This window comes from Anolis carolinensis, unplaced genomic scaffold, assembly GCF_035594765.1.
Source record: "Anolis carolinensis isolate JA03-04 unplaced genomic scaffold, rAnoCar3.1.pri scaffold_8, whole genome shotgun sequence".
Taxonomy (NCBI): Eukaryota; Metazoa; Chordata; class Lepidosauria; order Squamata; family Dactyloidae; genus Anolis; species Anolis carolinensis.
This window is the reverse complement of record NW_026943819.1, coordinates 4399434-4419734: the sequence shown is the minus strand read 5'-3', so window position 1 is coordinate 4419734 and position 20301 is coordinate 4399434. Positions and strand designations below refer to the sequence as shown.

Here is a 20301-nt window from a genome sequence, read left to right as displayed (position 1 = left end):
CATAAATGGGCCAGCAGAACATTGGATAAGCGAATATGTTGGATAATAAGGAGGGATCAAGGAAAGGCCTATTAAAAATCAAATTAGATTACGATTTTACAAATTAAGCACCAAAACATCATGTTATACAACAAATTTGACAGAAAAAGTAGTTCAATATGCGGTAATGTTATGTTGTAATTACTTGGACAGTCTTATTTTAAATTTAAGCTTTATGTAAATATTCAAAAACATTTAACCTACTGATGCCTCAATTAATGTAATTTTATTGGTATCTATTTTTATTTCTGAAATTTACCACTCTTGGCTTATACTGGAGTCAATGTTTTCCCAGTTTTTTTGTGGTAAAATTAGGTGCCATGGCTTGTATTCAGGTCGGCTTATACTCGAGTATATACGGTATATACAATATATTATATTATTACCATTGCACAATATTATTATAAATGGGGTTCCATATAAAACGGCCCATTGTTCTGATGCTAAAGTGTGGGTTTCTGGTGGGTTTTGACGGGAATGGCTCTTGACATTTGGGAGTTGTAGGTACTGGGATTTATAGTTCGCCTACAATCAAGGAACACTCTGAACTCCACCAAAGATAGAATTGGACCAAACTTGGCACATAAAGCATCCATGACCAGCAAAAAATACTGGAGGTCTTTGGGGAAAATTCGGTCAGAAAACTGCCTAGCAATAAAATGACGAGTTCAGGATGCAGTTGATGCCTTTATTTGATTTCTATGAGACTAGAATAGATAGGCAAGCAAATCATATGTACAAAGGTTGCCCTCTGCCGACAAAAAGAGGAAGGGTTTCCACGTACAGTAGAGTCTCACTTATCCAACATAAACGGGCCGGCAGAATGTTGGATAAGCGAATATTTTGGATAATAAGGAGGCATTAAGGAAAAGCCTATTAAACATCAAATTAGGTTATGATTTTACAAATGAAGCACCAAAATATCATGTTAGACAACAAATTTGGCAGAAAAAGTAGTTCAATACGCAGTAATGCTATGTAGTAATTACTGTATTTATGAATTTAGCACCAAAATATCACGATATATTGAAAATATTGACTACAAAAATGCGTTGGATAATCCAGAACGTTGGATAAGTGAGACTCTACTGTATTTCAGAATAAAAAATAAGGTTCACAGTATAGAATTGATTCGGTTTCCCATGTCTCAGTGCTATGGAGTCCTGGGAGTTATAATTTTACAAGGTCTTTACCCTTCTCTGCCTAAAAGAGCTCGTGCCTTGCCAAACTAACACTGAGCCACTGCAGTTAAAGTGGGCTCAAACTGCATTAATTTGACAGTGTAAATGGACAGGAAGGAAGGAAGGAAGGAAGAAAAGAAAGAGCTCTACTATTCTTGGCGTGCATTAAAAGCAAAAGCCAAATAATATCAGATCAACTGTATATACGTATGTATGTATTTTTACATGCATGCATGTATAGTGAGCTTTTGTCGTCTGCAGGGATGTAGACCCATATAGATACAGTAGAGTCTCACTTATCCAACGTAAACGGGCCGGCAGAACGTTGGATAAGCGAATATGTTGGATAATAAGAAGAGATTAAGGAAAAGCCTATTAAACTTCAAATTAGGTTATGCTTTTACAAATTAAGCACAAAAACATCATCTTAGACAACAAATTTGACAGAAAAAGTACTTCAATATGCAGTAATGCTATGTAGTCTCATTTATCCAACATAAACGGGCCGGCAGAACGTTGGATAAGCGAATATGTTGGATAATAAGGAGAGATTAAGGAAAAGCCTATTGAACATCAAATTAGGTTATGCTTTTACAAATTAAGCACAAAAACATCATCTTAGACAACAAATTGGACAGAAAAAGTAGTTCAATACGCAGTAATGTTATGTTGTAATTACGGTATTTACGAATTTAGCACCAAAATATCACGATGTATTGAAAACATTGACTACAAAAATGCGTTGGATAATCCAGAATGTTGGATAAGTGAGACTCTACTGTACTGTATTTAGGAATTTCGCACCAAAATATCACGATGTATTGAAAACATTGACTACAAAAATGCGTTGGATAATCCAGAATGTTGGATAAGCGAGTGTTGGATAAGTGAGACTCTACTGTACCAAAATCCATGGATGCTCAGCTCCCATTATAGGCAATGACACTGTGAAGCAATGCTATGCAAGCCTGAAAGTTATAGTTTGGTGACGTCCCAGCACTCTTGGGCAGAACTTTGCAAAACTACCACTTCCAGGATCCCATAGCATTGAGCCCTGGTTAAAGTGGTGTTAAACCACATTAATTCTGCTGTGTAGATGCACCTTACATAACATTTGCAACACGCTGCGGAGCAAAAGACGACGGAGACAGGGCTGCTGGTCTGTTATCGAGGAGAGGAATCAAGGACCCGGAGATGGATCTTCTGCCATGAACCTACAAAGCAGAAAGAGAGGGCTTTGATTGTGTCTTCTTGCATTGAAAGGGTTGGACTGGATGGCCTTTGAGGGTCCCTTCCAACTCTGGGATTCTATGGGCAACAGAGCTGGATTTCACCACCTATATATCTCCCATTGAGTGCTCTTTTCTTTCCTTTGGGCCCGAACCCAGTTCACATACCTATTATTATAAACCTGTCACACCTGAGACAGGTAAAACTATACTGTTATCAATGGCTAATCAGTCTCCTCCTCCCTTAGCTACCGTCGTAACAGGCGGCTCCTCCCCTTAGCAATGGCCAAGCCTCTATTTATTTATTCATTCATTTATTTATTTCCAATATTTATATCCCATCTTTCTCACCCGAAGGGACTCAGGGCGGCATACACAATTGGTGACAATTCGATGCCGACACATAATTAAACATAACAGTCAATAAAATCCAATACAAACAATTAATACAGTATAAAAATATAAAACATATGGTTATCCTTTCTTTCCAGCTACTTCAGTCAGTCTATGGAATCCAAGTAAAGACTTTCTGTATACCGTATATACTCGAGTATAAGCCGACCCAAATATAATCCGAGGCACCTAATTTTACCACAAAAAAACTGGGAAAACATTGACTCCAGTATAAGCCGAGATACCAATAAAATTACATTAATTGAGGCATCAGTAGTTTAAATGTTTCTGAATCTTTACATCAAACTTTAATTTAAGATAAGACTGTTCAACTCTGATTAAATTATTATTTTCATCTTCTTCAATGTAAATGTGCTTATGTATCCTTTTAATAATAATAGAGTGAAATAAAGATTCAAAAACATTTCAACTACTGATGCCTCAATTAATGTAATTTTATTGGTATCTCGGCTTATACTGGAGTCAATGTTTTCCCAGTTTATTTGTGGTAAAATTAGGTGCCTCGGCTTATATTTGGGTCGGCTTATACTCGAGTATATACGGTATACAGAATGTAATAATAATAATAAATGCAGTAAAATAATAAATGTAATAATAGAGTAAAATAATAAATGTATTAATAATAATAATAAAAATAGAGTAAAATAAATGTAAAAGTAACAACAATAATAGAGTAAAATAATAAATGTATTAATAATAATAATAAAAATAGAGTAAAATAAATGTAAAAGTAACAACAATAATAGAGTAAAATAATAAATGTAATAATAATAATTAATAGAGTAAAATAATAAATGTAACAATACCAATAATAATAGAGAAAAATAATAAATATTCCATATATATTTGAGTATAAGCCGACCTGAATATAAGCCCACCAGGACCCGCACCCGAGTATAAGCCGAGGAGGCTTTTTTTCAGTCCGAAAAAAAGACTGAAAAACTAGGCTTATACTCGAGTATATACAGTATATTTCAATATTAATGTCAAAAATATGTAGTATGATTTTACATAGGATTTGTGCTACATTAGAACAGTAAAGGCAAATATCACTTAAGTAAAATAAACATTAAATATTAAATATTTAACCAAAAATATTAAACCAAAAAAATAAAATAAGGTAAAAGAAGGTCTATCCTTTCTTTCCTATTGAACCAGACTGGGCCACAGCAACACGTGGCCGGGTACCTGACTCTTTTCCGCTTGAGGTGGAGAACCATAATAAAACCATATTAAAACATAATTAATATGTCGGTCTCATCTCACCCTAAACCGTCTTTCCTTCTCTTGGAAAGGGCTTTCGGTCCCTAAAGGGTCCCTATATACATATATCTAATATAATTTACAATAATATATACTAATATAATATTAATAATATATAATAATAGAATTATTAATAATATAATATTAATAATATTATTTTGTAATCTATATATATAAAAGAGTGATGGCATCACGGCGACCCACAAAACATCAAAACTACAGGCCTCCCAACCTCGAAATTTGACAACACAACCCGTCATCCACGCCTCTAGGTTGATACAACAAAAAGAAAAGAAAAATAAAGTCCTAATTACAGGGAGAGGAATAATTGCTTTTATCCAATTGCTGCCAGTTAGAAAGCTAAGCTCCTCCAACTTGGTCTCCTAGCAACCCAATAAAAAATAATAAAAAACACTAAAAATCATTACAATAAAATATTATAATAATAGAAAATAACTAAAAAAAATACAAGAAAATAATAAAATATAATAAATAAAAAATATAACTTACAATAAAATTAATTAAAAAAATGCAAATAAAGTTAAATAAAAATTACACAACAATTTTAACCAATACCACCACCACTTTGCCACAGCAACGCGTGGCCAGGCACAGCTAGTACAATATAATACTAATAACACAATATAATAATGTTAATTATATATTATATATTACATGCAATATTAATAACAATATTACAATATATTGATATAGTACAATATAGTAATTTATTGACAGTATTGTGCTATGCTAATAATATAATATCGTATGTAAATTTAATTTTTAAGCCGCCCCGAGTCCCCTTCGGGGTGAGAAGGGCGGGATATAAATGTATTAAATAAATAAATAAATAAAGAAATAAAGTTTGAAATTCTTTGATCCAGATCCAGATCTGGTCCAATCAATGGAAGGGTTGCATGACGCCTCCTCCCTCCAAGACCTGGACCGAAAGCATGGGCCACGCAAGCCCAACCCTTGCAATAAATCCCATTTTAATGCCATTGTTTACCTGCTTAAGCCCAGAAAACAGGGACGTGGCTGCAGAGGATGTTCAGCGTGGTCCCCAAGTTGGATCGATCCACCAACGAGGTCAGGTTCATGCCTTCCTCCTTCTGTGGATGAGACAGAAGACAAGAACGATGGGATGAATCCTAGTGGCATTTACTTAATGCAACTCAATGAACAAATTGTGGCAATTATAAAAATTATAACAGGACCTGGACTCGAACAGCACTGGCTTTTGTGTGGAAAGCTCTGTCCTAGAGGTTCCTCAAAGTTTGCCCCTTAAAACAGGGGTCCCCAAACTTTTTAAACAGGGGGCCAGTTCATGGTCCCTCAGACCATTGGAGGGCCGGACTATAGGTTTTTTTTTTTAAGTGAAGAAATTACTATGCACACTGCACTAAAAAAACCCAAATGGGAACAAATACAGCCTCAATGTTAATAATAATAATAATAATAATAATAATAATAATGATAATAATAACAACAACTTCAAAGACTCTGGGGGAAACCAGTGCAGGTGGTCCCGGTGGTGATGGGCACACTGGGTGCCATGCCAAAAGATCTCAGCCGGCATTTGGAAACAATAGACATTGACAAAATCACAACCTGCCAACTGCAAAAGGCCACCCTGCTGGGATCTGCACGCATCATCCGAAAATACATCACATAGTCCTAGACACTTGGCAAATGTTCAACTTGTGATTTTGTGATATGAAATCCAGCATATCTATCTTGTTTGCTGTGTCATAAAATAATAATAATAATAATAATAATAATAATAATAATAATAATAATAATAATAATAACAACAACTTTGTACTGTGGGACTTCCGAATCCAGACTGACAAAGTTCTGGAACACAACACACCAGACATCACAGTGGTGGAAAAGAAAAAGGTTTGGATCATGGATGTTGCCATCCCAGGTGACAGTCGCATTGACGAAAAACAACAGGAAAAAATCAGCCGCTATCAGGACCTCAAGATTGAACTTCAAAGACTCTGGCAGAAACCAGTGCAGGTGGTCCCGGTGGTGATGGGCACACTGGGTGCCGTGGCAAAAGATCTCAGCCGGCATTTGGAAACAATAGACATTGACAAAATCACGATCTGCCAACTGCAAAAGGCCACCCTACTGGGATCTGCACGCATCATCCGAAAATACATCACATAGTCCTAGACACTTGGCAAATGTTCAACTTGTGATTTTGTGATATGAAATCCAGCATATCTATCTTGTTTGCTGTGTCATAAAATAATAATAATAATAATAATAATAATAATAATAATAATAATAATAATAATAACAACTTTGTACTGTGGGACTTCCGAATCCAGACTGACAAAGTTCTGGAACACAACACACCAGACATCACAGTGGTGGAAAAGAAAAAGGTTTGGATCATGGATGTTGCCATCCCAGGTGACAGTCGCATTGACGAAAAACAACAGGAAAAACTCCGCCGCTCTCAGGACCTCAAGATTGAACTGCAAAGACTCTGGCAGAAACCAGTGCAGGTGGTCCCGGTGGTGATGGGCACATTGGGTGCTGTGCCAAAAGATCTCAGCCGGCATTTGGAAACAATAGACATTGACAAAATCACGATCTGCCAACTACAAAAGGCCACCCTACTGGGATCTGCACGTATCATCCGAAAATACATCACACAGTCCTAGACACTTGGGAAGTGTTTGACTTGTGATTTTGTGATATGAAATCCAGCATGTCTATCTTGTTTGCTGTGTCATAATAAAATAATAATTATAATCATCATCATCATGAAAACAATAAAGAGGGTTGGGCCATGTTGTCCACCCCCCTTCTGCCTTTGTCCACTAAAAGCACAAGCAAAGCACCCCTGGCAGATGGCCACCCAGCCTCAATGTTAGTAATAATAACAATAAAAATAATATTAAGGGTTGGAAGAGACCCCTTGGGCCACTTAGTCCAGCCCTCTTCTGCCTTTGTGCACCACAAATTAAATAATAATAATAATAAAACTTTGTAAACATAAGCAAAGCTCCAACTCCAGGCAGGCACAGGGCGAGGAAGGAGGCGGGAAAGGCTGCAAACATTTTTCCAGGGAGAGGCCAGAAAGGGTTGCAAAGGCTTTTGCAGGGAAAGGATGAAGCGGCGGCATGAACCTTCCTCGGGGGAGGAGGAGGAAGCCACTGCCGTGAGGGCTGGATAGATGCCTTCTAGGGGCCCCATGTGGCCCGCGGGCTGTAGTTTGGGGACCCTTGCCTTAAAGGATGGTACTCTTACCTGGAATTCCTTGTAAGCAGCATCCAGACCTTGAACGTTCCCCTTATCCATCTTTGTGAGGAAGCAGGCTGCTCCATGCCAAGGTTTATAACCAATGAGGAGCTGCACATAGAGAGAGAGAGAGAGAGAGAGAGAGAGAGCATGAGCTTGCATTTAACCTACTGTGGTCCATACTTTCCACATAGCCCGTCCTGCAAGTTCTCGCACTACCAAGCATGAAGGCTAAGTGTTTAATGACATGTTGCAAAGGTCCTTGAGATCTTGCAAAGAGAGCTCTTGGGATGTATAGTCCAAACCCAGCAGCAGGTGAATGTCTTCTTCTTGGGGGTTTGCATTGAGCAAACCTAATATAATGCAAAATAATATGTCAGTGAGAATGAAAGAGACGAGTTTTTGTAAAGTTTAGACCAAAGCCCTGTCAGTCGGTTAATTGAGACGAATCATCTTCCAGATCTCAATTCCTCCTCCAACGATTCTGGCTGTTTCAGAACGCACATAATTAATTTGCTTCACAACTCCTTCTCAGCTTATCAAAGCGGCTCTAACTTTATTGCAGTATTTACAGCTTATTGACAAAACAGATCTGAAGATCACCAGACTCTGTACATATGTCCAAACTTCCCAACTTTACCCTCTAGCAATTCATTACCACTCTATGCATTTAACCTCTTCACTCCTGGATTACACATGCAGCTTTAAGCACAATTTCACACTATACCAATAAATTTTACCGACAAGCCCGGAGCAAATTGACCCTCTTTCACTGAAAGGATAGCAGAGTTTCTATTACAAGTGATTGCAACTGTGCAAGACCCCAAAGAGGACCTTTAAAAAAAAACTCTAGCCCCCACAATCCCCAGATGTTGCAACCACAAGTTGTTATAGGTTTTTCCACATTGCTTCTCACCTTGCCAAAGTCGTACGTGATTGCTGCAGGACCACGGTTCCCATCGTCCACCTCGAAAGTGGCCACTTCTTCTGTGTCGGTGGGCAGATTTAGCCACGAATCGTCTTCTCCGTGGCCTTCAATAGTCATTTGCAAAACCTATGAGTGATATTCATAAATCAGGCCCTACGATTCTATGGTTCTATGTTGCAACCTCCCTGCTCCTCAATGCTCCACTTGTCATCAAGCCACAGTTCCCCCTCCCCCAAAGATTTATAGTTCACCAAGGGCTCAGAAATAAATACATAATTTCCCTTTTTTCAATAAAAAAGACCTTTTCCGGATTAGCACGTTCAAAGCATCAGAAGACTGAGACTAAACCACTAGCAATTATAAACCCCTAAACTCTATTGCATCTAACCTTTTAATAATTTGCATGTAGTTTATGATTTTGTGTAACTGGTTTCTTTCAACTGTGTTCTGTATCTATTTCTTATATATGAAATGTATATATACTACTTCTTAGAAATGTCTCGAAATGTAATTTCCAAACAGCCAGCCCTGGGAATGGAAAAGGTTCAGCAAATCCTTCTGGCTATTTCCCAAACCAGGTAATCATCAGATTCATGGTGTATATGTAGAGATAGGTGTCTTCCTTTGCCAATCAGATGATGACAACAACAACAACAACAACAACAACAAAAACAACAACAACAACAACAATTTTATTTTTATGCCCCGCCTCTATCTCCCCAAAGGGGACTCAGGGCGGCTTACATGGGGCCAAGCTCGAATAAAAACAACAGCAATATAAAACGCAACAATAGACAAGAGAGATGCACAATTATAAAAATTTAAACATTACCCAATAAAAATAAATGACAAAAACTAATAAAAACATGGATTAAAACGGAGAGATTGTAAAAGTAGACTGGGTAAATACAAATATTGTAAACACGAGGTGACTGATAAAGTGCTGCAAATTCTTGGAAGTGCAAATTGGGATGGGAATAGACCCTGCGTCTATATCAAGTTGACAAAGGTAAAAAGTGCAAACCAGTACAAAAATGGTCACAGATACAGGATTGTTATCTTTATCCAAAGGCCTGAGTGAAGAGCCAGGTTTATGATGTGGTTTATGATTTTGTGTAACTGGTTTCTTTCAACTGTGTACTGTATCTATTTCTTATAAATGAAATGTATTTAAACTGCTTCTTAGAAATGTTTCAAAATGTAATTTAGAAACAGCCAGTCCTGGGAATGGAAAAGGTTCGGCAAATCCCTCTGGCTATTTCCCAAACCAGGTCATCGTCAGATTCATGGTGTGTATGCAGAGATAGGTGACTTCCTTTGCCAGTCAGATAATAATAATAATAATAATAATAATAATAATAATAATAATAATAATAATAATATATGTTGTATGTATGTCTATGTGTTAAATGTTTTGATACGGCCGATGGGCTAATCAATAAAACGTGATTTGCTGTTCGGCAAATCCTTCTGGCTATTTCCCAAACCAGGTAATCGTCAGATTCATGGCGTGTATGCGGAGATAGGTGATTCCTTTGCCAGTCAGATAATAATAATAATAATAATAATAATAATAATAATAATATATGTTGTATGTATGTCTATGTGTTAAATGTTTTGATACGGCTAATGAGCTAATCAATAAAACGTGATTTGCTGTTTGGCAAATCCTTCTGGCTATTTCCCAAACCAGGTAATCATCAGATTCATGGTGTGTATGTAGAGATAGGTGACTTCCTTTGCCAGTCAGATAATAATAATAATAATAATAATAATAATAATAATAATAATAATAATGTATGTTGTATGTATGTCTATGTGTTAAATGTTTTGATATGGCCGATGGGCTAAACAATAAAATGTGATTTGCTGTTCGGCAAATCCTTCTGGCTATTTCCCAAACCAGGTAATCATCAGATTCATGGTGTGTATGTAGAGATAGGCGACTTCCCTTGCCAGTCAGGTAAGTTGGTAAAAGTTACATAAAGCTGAGAGTCTCTTCTTCTTTGCGGAAATAGAAGCGTAGAGTATGTGTATTTATTAACCCTTTTATTGACAGTCAAGACCTTGATCATGGCCACTTATTCAAGGAGCCTCACACCTTAGTATTCAAAAGCTCCTATCTTTATTTGGCACGGAACTGGACATTTGAGCTCATAATATTAATACAAAGAGAAACGATAATCTTGCATGCAGCCTTAGTACGTACACACTCACCGCCTGGGTGTGTCCCTGGGTGACGAAGAGCCCCATGAGGAGGACAGCCACGATGATGACCACCACCACGACCACCACAATGAGGATGATCAGGAAGCGCTTGATGTTGATGGGGCAGCTGGGCAGCTGGGGCAGGCGGCAGAGGAGCTTGGGCAGGGAACAGAGCAGCCGGCAGCAGCCGCCACCGCAACAGGGGCAGCAGCAGCATCCGGGGCAGGATCCGCACCCGGAGCAGCACCCTCCGAGGCCTGGCAGAGGCAGCGGGAAGCTCTCGCAGCAGCCGCAACAGTCGCAACAGCCACAACAGTCGCAGCAAGGACAACAGCCCGGGGCAGGAGGCAACGGAGGAAGATGGTCCTGTGGAAAGAGAGAAAGGGGAGTTGTAGTTTGTGGAAGCACCAGAGCAGAGAAGGCCCCAGACATTGCCATTGCCAAATCCATATTGGGCATATTATGTATGTGTGCCAAATTTGGTGCAGATCCATTGTTTGCGTTCACAGTGCTCTCTGGACGTTGGTGAATGTAATGAAGTATGAATTTTTGGTTTACAGATGTTATGTTTAATTGTGTGTTTGTGTTTTAAAAGGGTAAGTATTACAGTTATTGCATCTCAGCACTTAGAGGCTGGTTGCCATGGAGAAGTAGGCGGAGCCAACTGCCGTTTTGTTGAAGAAGTCAGAGTTTAAAAAAGGGATTCAGTCTTTGCTCGATGAGGCACAGGGAAGATTGATCCTAGGTTGAGGGGATCAAGGAGACTCAATTGTTCATTTTGAGTCGGTTTAAAATAAGTTTGGTGACTTATTTAATGTAGTCTGTGTCCTGGTAAGGAACAGAGAATCTGTAATCGTATATCACAGGGGTGACTGCGGTTTAAAAGTAGCAGAGGAAGAAGTTCTAAATACTTTAAGTAAAAGAAGTGACACTTTAGGGAGTTTGACTCACCTCATTCTAGTATTGTAACTGTTAATAAAAGTGCCTCTGAGAAACAACATTGTAACTACTAAGCTCTGTGCCTGAATAAACTTGTTATTGTTCCTCCAACATCTAAGCTTCTGTTGCATATATTATAAACCAAGTTGCGTTACCATCTAAAGTGCATAAGAAAAAAAAACAAAAAGTAAAAGATCTCCTCTCTGAATCTTTGGTGGTTGCATCTTCGCAGTGAAGTATAATTCCTATAAATCCTATAAATCCCCAAAGTCCTCCTGCATTTTTTAGTCACGGGGATGTGCGAAGTTAGGGAAACTCACAGCAACTTCCTGACTGTAAGAAGAGCTATTTAACAGTTGAACTCTCTGCCTTGGGGTGTGGTGGAAGCTCCTTCCTTGGAAGCTTTTCAACAGAGCCTGGATGGCTATCTCTTGGGAGGGATTTGATGGTGCTTTTCCTGCATGAAGGCAGAATTGCATGGGACTAGATGGCTCATGCGGTGTCTTCCAACCGATTCTATGAAATATTAAATTGTGCACCATGGTCTTTGCAACCTAGGAGAGGCTCAATCAAAAATATCGAACATTGAGCAAATTTTGAGTTTTTCCCTGGGGAATGTTCCCAACATAATAACTAAACGTTTTATCCGTTTTATCCTTTTTACTTGGGTGCCAAATCCATGTTTTTATGATGTTTATGATTTTTATATTTTAATTTTCATGTTTTGTATTTTCTGATGTTGTTTTATTTTGCTTTGTTTTTTTTATCCAGGCTTGGCCCCATGTAAGCTGGCCCGAGTCCTCTCGGGGAGATAGAGCGGGGTATAAAAATAAATTATTATTATTATTATTATTATTATTATTATTATTATTATTATTATTATTATATTAAACCGAGGATGGGAAAGCCCTTGGATCTGGTCTTTTCATAGGAGACTACGCCATTCACGGATGCAAAACAATGAGGTCTATTTCATACGGACGTACAAAATCTTGGATCCCGGTTGATGACATCCAATGAGGCAACCCTTGGTGTCACCAACAATAGAGGGATTCCTTTATTGTTACTAAAGGGAGGAATAATATTTTGAAATAGCAAGTGGAAAATGGATAAAGGGGAACATTGTCTGAAGATGGGGAAGGACTCACCACCGGTGGTTCTGGCATCAGCTTCTGCTTCGTGACCGTTTCCATCTCCACTTCCATCTCCTCTCCTTTCTCCATCGTTTTGCTGTCCTCCTAACCTTGCTACTACCAACCAGGTCCCTAAATGCAGGTTGTCATATATATATATATATATATATATATATATATATATATATATATCCCAGAAACGTGATGATGAAACCCGTGGTGTGTGTTTTCTCCTTGGCTCACTGTCTTCTGGCTGGAAACCGTTCAGATGCCCTTTGGCTCTCTTGTTCCCTTTTCTTTCAAGATGTCCTGACTGTAAGGACACTTGTCCCAAGAAAAACGAGCCTTCTTGGCTTGAGATTGGCAAATATGGCCACCTAAGAGCACTTAGAAGGGGTCCTTATGAGAAGAGGAACTCTTTGGACGAAGAACGTGGCCTCATTGAGCCTTGATCTAGCCTTGCACAAACTCCAAAGCCAGCCAGACATTTTTCACTTTCAAACCATGGGGGGAAAAAAATCAAATTTGTTACATAGTGTTACTCCTCACTAGTCCTTAAACAAAACTATATTCTCCTTATTTTTGCCTTGTGACTGCAAGTCTTCATGACATTTCTGTCTCGATTTCTGAATCCAGAATGCGAATCAGCATTCTGCACTGAGAGTGTAGCTCATATTAGAGATATCCAGTTTCAGTGGGTGCCTGCCACGTAAACAAATCGGTCATAGCCATTGTTTTTGGAGACTTTTTGGTGGGAGTTTTTTGAGGCATTTCCAAGGCGGGCTTCGGCCCTCTGTCTGGGTATTTTGGACTCTGGCTCTCACTGTTCCTAACTGTCGCACCTCAGACTAGTTCACCTTGCTGTAGACACCAGACAGCACACAGTAGATAGTCTATTGTAATTTTATTGAGCAAAAGCAGAATATATATAGTATCAAAGCAGGCAGAAATATAGTTCCAAAAGTAGTTGCAAAATAGAGTCAGTAAATCCAATAGTCCATTCCCAAAGATATACAAATCCAAAGGTTACAAGGATTCATGAACAAGAATATATCCAAAGCAGAAATAGCATGAAGACATAGACCATCCACACTGATGAAGCGAGAATTTGCTTTGACAAAGATTTGCCCTTCAACACACTGTTTTAAAAGCAACCCAGAAATGCATTCTTTTTCCCTTCACTGGCCTCTCTTTTCCCAGCTAATCTAAGACTTCGCAGTGGCATTCCTTTCCATTGTAAACGATCAGCCCGAGAGAGCAACGGGCCTTCAGACTCGCCCTGACCATCAAGGCCAAACTCCTCATTACCATTATCTCGCACCTGAACCTGAACCTGAGACAGATCAAGCTCATGATTTCCCATGGGAATGTTTCCTTGGTTCTCATCCGTGACAGGCTGCATCTGGAGCTCATCAACAGGCTGCACTTCTGAACCAGCCTGTGTCTGAATTCCATAATTCCCCATGGCATCATCCTGAAACTCAGCATGAATCCCATCATCTGACATCTGCATCTGCAATCCAAAATCCCCTTCCTCATCTTCACCCTGGAACTGCTGTTGAGTCATAACACTAAGAGCTGGTAGGCTGTGGGTTATGGGAGTTGGAGTCCGTAGCACCTGGGGTGGGGGGCAAAGTTTGCCCATGCTTCCAAGCATGCAATGCAGTCTGAACCAAACTAAATGGCATGACATGGGAACATATGTACATCCAGCCCAGGAGGGATTCTAGGGATTCCTACGGGTTGACTTTAGAGTTTTTGGGGGACCTTAAAAAACCTTCTTATGATGCGAAGTTTTGGAGACTTTGTGTTTTTGGAGTGACACCTTCCAAAGCCAGAGACACAGCCATCTAAGTTTGAAGCATATTATACTGTCAGTGTCACTCCATCATATGGGAACGTAAATCTAGCCCAAGAGAAAAGACAGCATCGTCTGAGTTCTTTCGTATTTGATGAATTTTGGGGGGACTTTGCAAGAAGATGAAGAAGAGAGCCCCACCTGTAGCTTGTGAAGTCTGAGAAAAGTTTGGCAAATGGAGCAAAGTCAAGGAAATGCGTATCTAATCTGTCTCTTTTATTGCTTCTCCTTTATTTCTTATATGAGGTATGTAAGTCTATCCATGTTTCTTATTTCTAAGATTTTTATTATCCATTTGATTGGAGCCAAATCACCAATTTTCTGAACAAAGATTATGGAAAGATAGAATAAGAAATAATAATAAGAAATAATAATAATAATAATAATAATAATAATAATAATAATAATAATATACACCAATCTAAACAACAGAAAGAAAAAAGGAGAATAGAGAACGAGAAGATAAATAAATAAACGGTAAGGCAGGATCCCCAGGGAAGATGACCGGAAGTCATATTTTAGCTTCTCTCTCTCTTCTCTTTCTTTTTGTATATATATACACACACACCTTTTTTCTCCTCTCTTTTTTTCCCCTTACCCCGATTAGCTGCTTTTAACATGTATATAAAATTCAATTTTTTTTTTAAAAAAAGGAAATGCATATCTAATGAATTGCAAAGAGTTCTTGGTTTGTCTATTTCAATAAATTTTTCGAGCAAAAAAAATTTTTGAGCCAAAAAACCCCAAAAGCAAATTGCTTTGGGTTTTCATCCGAACTTTACAAGATGCTTCCAAGTGCAAAGCTATGAAGCTTCCAAACTTCCCATAGCTTAAATACAATACAACCTGCTGTGATTTTATTATCCCACCAACACGCAAGTGGCCAGTCTCCAGACACTCCTTTGCTCCGACAGTATAATGGGAGCTTCTCTTCCCATAACTTGGCTTTGCCCCATGTTTGTGAAGGAGCCCCATTGAAAGTTGTCCGTCATGAACTTTGCGGTTCATTCCTAAGGAGCTGAAGAGCCCTTTCCGCCCCAAGTTCCTTCCTCAAAGGCTCTCAGAAGTATTTGCCTTTTGGAAACCAGAAGCCACTTTGATAGGGACGATGAGGTCCCTGTGTGTTCTTTCCCCACAAGTGTCCCTTTGCAAGGCTGCTCTCAGCAGGACTGGCGTTTGGAGAGTGATGTCGAAATGGACCTTGAGGAGAAAGCCCTTGGCTGGCCGGAGAAAGCCCTTGCGCAACCCCAGCTGGGCAAGCAAGACTCCATCTTTCATCCCATGGCTTGTGTTTCCGGAGTTGCGCCATGGAAGAACGACGTGAGAACTGAGCAGCAACTAAGCATGTTGGAGGAGTTTGGAGAACTGACTCCACATGATGGAAGTTGTAGTTCAACCTGCATCAAGTCAATGTAAGACAATTACCTTCAATGGGTCCTGGCTCAGGAGGGAAATCAGGCAGAAAACCCAGTCTCGTGAGAGATGCAATGTGACACCTCAGGCAGCGTGAGCACTGGGAATCAGACACGAAGGCCAATAAACAATCTAATATCTTTATTAAGGAAATAAAGGAAGCAATAAAAAATAAGCAGAGTATATAGTCCAGCAGTAGACCTTTCAGGAAAGGTCAAATATAGTCCAGTAATATGTAAGCAGATATCCAGTATTAGAGTTCAAAGTTTTAAATCCATTAACCGAAACACACTCAAACCTGCAGGCTGTTTGAGTGGGGAATTAAGGCAAGAGCTGTCCAGAGTTCCAGGGCTCAATCCGAGGCTAGGATGCAAAGCAAGGCAAAGTTAGTCGTGGTAAAGCTGAATCGCTGTCCAGGCTTGACAGGAAGGTGAGAGGCAGCCGGTCTACTCGAGAGTAGCGCGCTGCAGAACTAGAGTCGATGTGAATCCCTCAACTGACATGTTGAACACCGCAAAATCTATTTGGTGCCCAGAACTTTTATGGGACTTTGCTCTCCTCCTCAGCCAGGTGTCTGAGCTCTTTCCCAAGGGAAAATGACCCAAGACAACAACTTTGCCAGATGCAGTCCTCCCTGAAAACTCTCAAGGGAACCAGCCTAATTAACGCTGGCTTTTTCTGCTAAACGAGCGCTTCTTCTCAAAATCTGTTTTTCTGCGCGTGAAGCCTCCCAAGATAATTGGCGGTCAAAACTAACATTCTCTGGAGAACCAGGCTGAGAGCCAAGGCCCTTTCTTGTGAACTGTGGGCTAGAATTGTCAACAGTGGGCACCTGGAAAGGGACGGAATCAAGCGGAAATGGCGGAAACCCCATCTCTTCTTTGGTCTGCTCCGTAATAGCAACGGGGTATTGACTCGGGGGTCTCTGAGACACTACATGTAAAAAGGAAAGTTTATTTTCACCATAGCTATGAGAAGGCAAACAGCCGTACATACCCAAAAAGGCCTGTACTATGCACATGGCCGCCGCAAAGCATGTCGTAGCAAACAAAGAATATATACATTGGCTTATCTAAAACTGACCAATGGCTGAGGGTCTTCCTCACCTTCCACACCCACTTGGCATAAGTGATACCTGTGAGCTCACTTGTTGATTTCAAGCTAACTTTTGGTCTTGGAACTTTCTGGAGAAAGGCACCAGCTCACAAGCAGGGAGGGGCATATGCAGAGGCAAAGCCACATAGGCAAAAGTTTACTATTTTCTGGTTTTATTTATTTATTTATTTATTTATTTATTTATTTTTCAAACTTATATGCCGCCACTCCCCTAGGGCTCGGAGCGGCTTACAAGAACCGGCTAAAATCAACAATTTAAAAAACATCTTTAAAACATCTTTAAAAAACATCTTAAAAACATCCTAAAAGCACCTTTTAAAACATCAACAACAGAACTCAAAAGCCTGTCGAAACAGATGTGGTCCCTTCAAGAGCACTGTGACCCCCACTGTAGTTGTACTTCAACCTGCATGATGAAAGTTATAATAATAATAATAATAATAATAATAATAATAATAATAATAATAATAATAACTTTATTTTTATACCCCGCCCCATCTGACTGTGCAAGGAAACCGACGGAACCATTGATCATATCCTCAGCTGCTGTAAGAAAATTGCACAGACAGACTACAAACAGAGGCACAACTATGTGGACCAAATGAACCATTGGAACTTATGCCTCAAGTACCACCTCCCAGCAGCAAAGAACTGGTGGGATCACAAACCTGCAAAAGTATTGGAAAATGAGCACACAAAGATACTGTGGGACTTCCGAATCCAGACTGACAAAGTTCTGGAACACAACACACCAGACATCACAGTTGTGGAAAAGAAAAAGGTTTGGATCATTGATGTCGCCATCCCAGGTGATAGTCGCATTGACGAAAAACAACAGGAAAAACTCAGCCGCTCTCAGGACCTCAAGATTGAACTTCAAAGACTCTGGCAGAAACCAGTGCAGGTGGTCCCAGTGGTGATGGGCACACTGGGTGCCGTGCCAAAAGATCTCAGCCAACATTTGGAAACAAGAGACATTGACAAAATTACGATCTACCAGCTGCAAAAGGCCACCCTGCTGGGATCTGCGCGCATAATCCGAAAATACATCACACAGTCCTAGACACTTGGGAAGTGTTCGACTTGTGATTTTGTGATATGAAATCCAGCATATCTATCTTGTTTGCTGTGCTTTAATAAAATAATAATAACTTTATTTTTATACCCCGCCCCATCTCCCCGAAGGGACTCGGGGCGGCTTACATGGGGCCTTGCCCGATAAAACAATCAAATATCAAAACAATCAAATATCAAAACACAGCAATAAAACAGTTATCCAATAAAAACATCAATTACAGTAAAAACAATCGTTAAAATCAACATAAAACATACAATATTAACACTGGCTGTAGTTCAACCTGCATCAAGTCAGAGCACTGTGACCCCCCCCCCCCCTTGACAATGGACCTGGACCACATTTGGCACACAGAACCCCCATGACCAAAGAAAAATATTGGAGAGGTTTGGTGGGATTCACCTTGATTTACAGCCATTGTAGATACTGGGATGTATAGTTCACCTGCAATCGAAGAGCACTCTCGACCCCACCAGCCATGGCCCTGGACCTAACCTAGCACACAGAATTCCCATGACCAACAAAAAATGCAGGATGGCTTTGGGGGGAAATTCACCTTGATTTATAGGAATTATAGTTCACCTACATCCAGAGGGCACTGTGAACGCAAACAAGGATGGATCAGCATCAAATTTGGCACGCATATCCAATAGGCCCAAATTTGAATGTTGGTGCATTTTGGGAGGAATTGGCCTTGACCTTTGTTCGTGGTTGGTACTGGGATTTATAGTTCACCTGCTACCAAAGAGCACTCCGAACCCCACCGATGATGGACCTGGACCTAACTTGGCACACAGAGTCCCCATGACCAACTGAATGTACCACCATGGTGGGAGTTGTAGTTTACCCTACAGCAGTGATGGCCAACCTATGACATGCATTTCAGCACTGACACGCCTAGCCATTTTTGCTGACATGCTGCTGCATGCAGATTGATTGATTGATTGATTATTTATTTATTTACAGTATTTATATTCCGCCCTTCTTTCTCACCCCGAAGGGGACTCAGGGCGGATTACAATGAACACATATATGGCAAACATTCAGTGCCAACAGACAAACAACATACATTAGACAGACTCAGAGGCATTTTTAACTTTTTCCAGCTTCACGATTCCGGCCACAGGGGGAGCTGTTGCTTCACCGTCCAGTAGTGGCTGTACTTCCTCATTCCTTTCCTCGTTGATTGGATGACTATGTCTTTTGTGGCCAAATTCGGTGTGATTTGGTCCAGTGGTTTTGTTGTTTACTCCATGGGAATCATGCACATTACACACACACACACACACACATACAGTAGAGTCTCACTTATCCAAGCTAAACGGGCCAGAAGAAGCTTGGATCAGCAAATATCTTGGATAATAAGGAAGGATTAAGGAAAAGCCTATTAATCATCAAATTAGATTATGATTTTACCAATTAAGCACCAAAACATCATGTTATACAACACATTTGACAGAAAAAGTAGTTCAATACGCAGTGATGTTATGTTGTAATTACTGTATTTACAAATTTAGCACCAAAATATCATGATATATTGAAAACATTGACTACAAAAATGGCCTGGATAATCCAGATGCTTGGATAAGCGAGGCTTGGATAAGTGAGACTCTACTGTATATATATTACTAGCTGTGCCCGGCCACACGTTGCTGTGGCGAAGTATGGTGGAAGGGCCTTGAGTCTACACTGCCATATAATCCAGTGCAAATTAGATAATCTGTGGAAGGAGCCTAAATGAGGCCTAAATCTGCCTGTCCCCTAACCGAACCCTGGCTGTCCCTTGGCTGAGTTGGTTGCTAGGAGACCAAGTGGGCAGAGATTAGCCCTCTAAACTGGCAGCAATTGGATAAAAACTATTATTGCTCTCCCTCTAATTAGGACTTTATTTTTCTTTTCTTTTTGTTGTATCAACCTAGAGGCGTGGATGATGGGTTGTGTTGTCAAATTTCGAGGTTGGGGGGCCTGTAGTTTTGTTGTTTTGTGGGTCGCCGTGATGCCATCACTCATTTATATATATAGATTGTAGTATGTTATCATATTATTACTATTATATTATTTTTATATTATTCATTATTCTTGACTACATTGAAACTAGAACAGAGAGAAATCAACGTGGAAACTGCAAGAGGTACCACAGATGGTTGTACATGGAAATAATGGTAGTAAATAGTTTTTGATTTATTGAATACAGTTATATATTACAATTATATATTTTTGTTATTTAAACTACACATATTGTAA

At 39.6% G+C, this 20301-nt stretch overlaps 1 protein-coding gene across 1 annotated transcript; it reads right to left on the bottom strand.

Annotated features, from left to right (window-relative positions):
• Positions 1-713: 713 nt before the first annotated feature.
• On the bottom strand, positions 714-12742 carry LOC103281077 (pulmonary surfactant-associated protein C). Its single transcript, XM_062961464.1, has 6 exons — positions 12611-12742; positions 10533-10889; positions 8304-8441; positions 7397-7498; positions 5136-5238; positions 714-2434 (listed from the first exon to the last, which is right to left on the bottom strand). Exons 1-5 carry the CDS (start codon positions 12683-12685, stop codon positions 5140-5142), a joined length of 771 nt encoding a protein of 256 aa, XP_062817534.1. The 5' UTR covers positions 12686-12742; the 3' UTR covers positions 714-2434; positions 5136-5139.
• Between the last annotated feature and the right edge of the window lie 7559 nt (positions 12743-20301).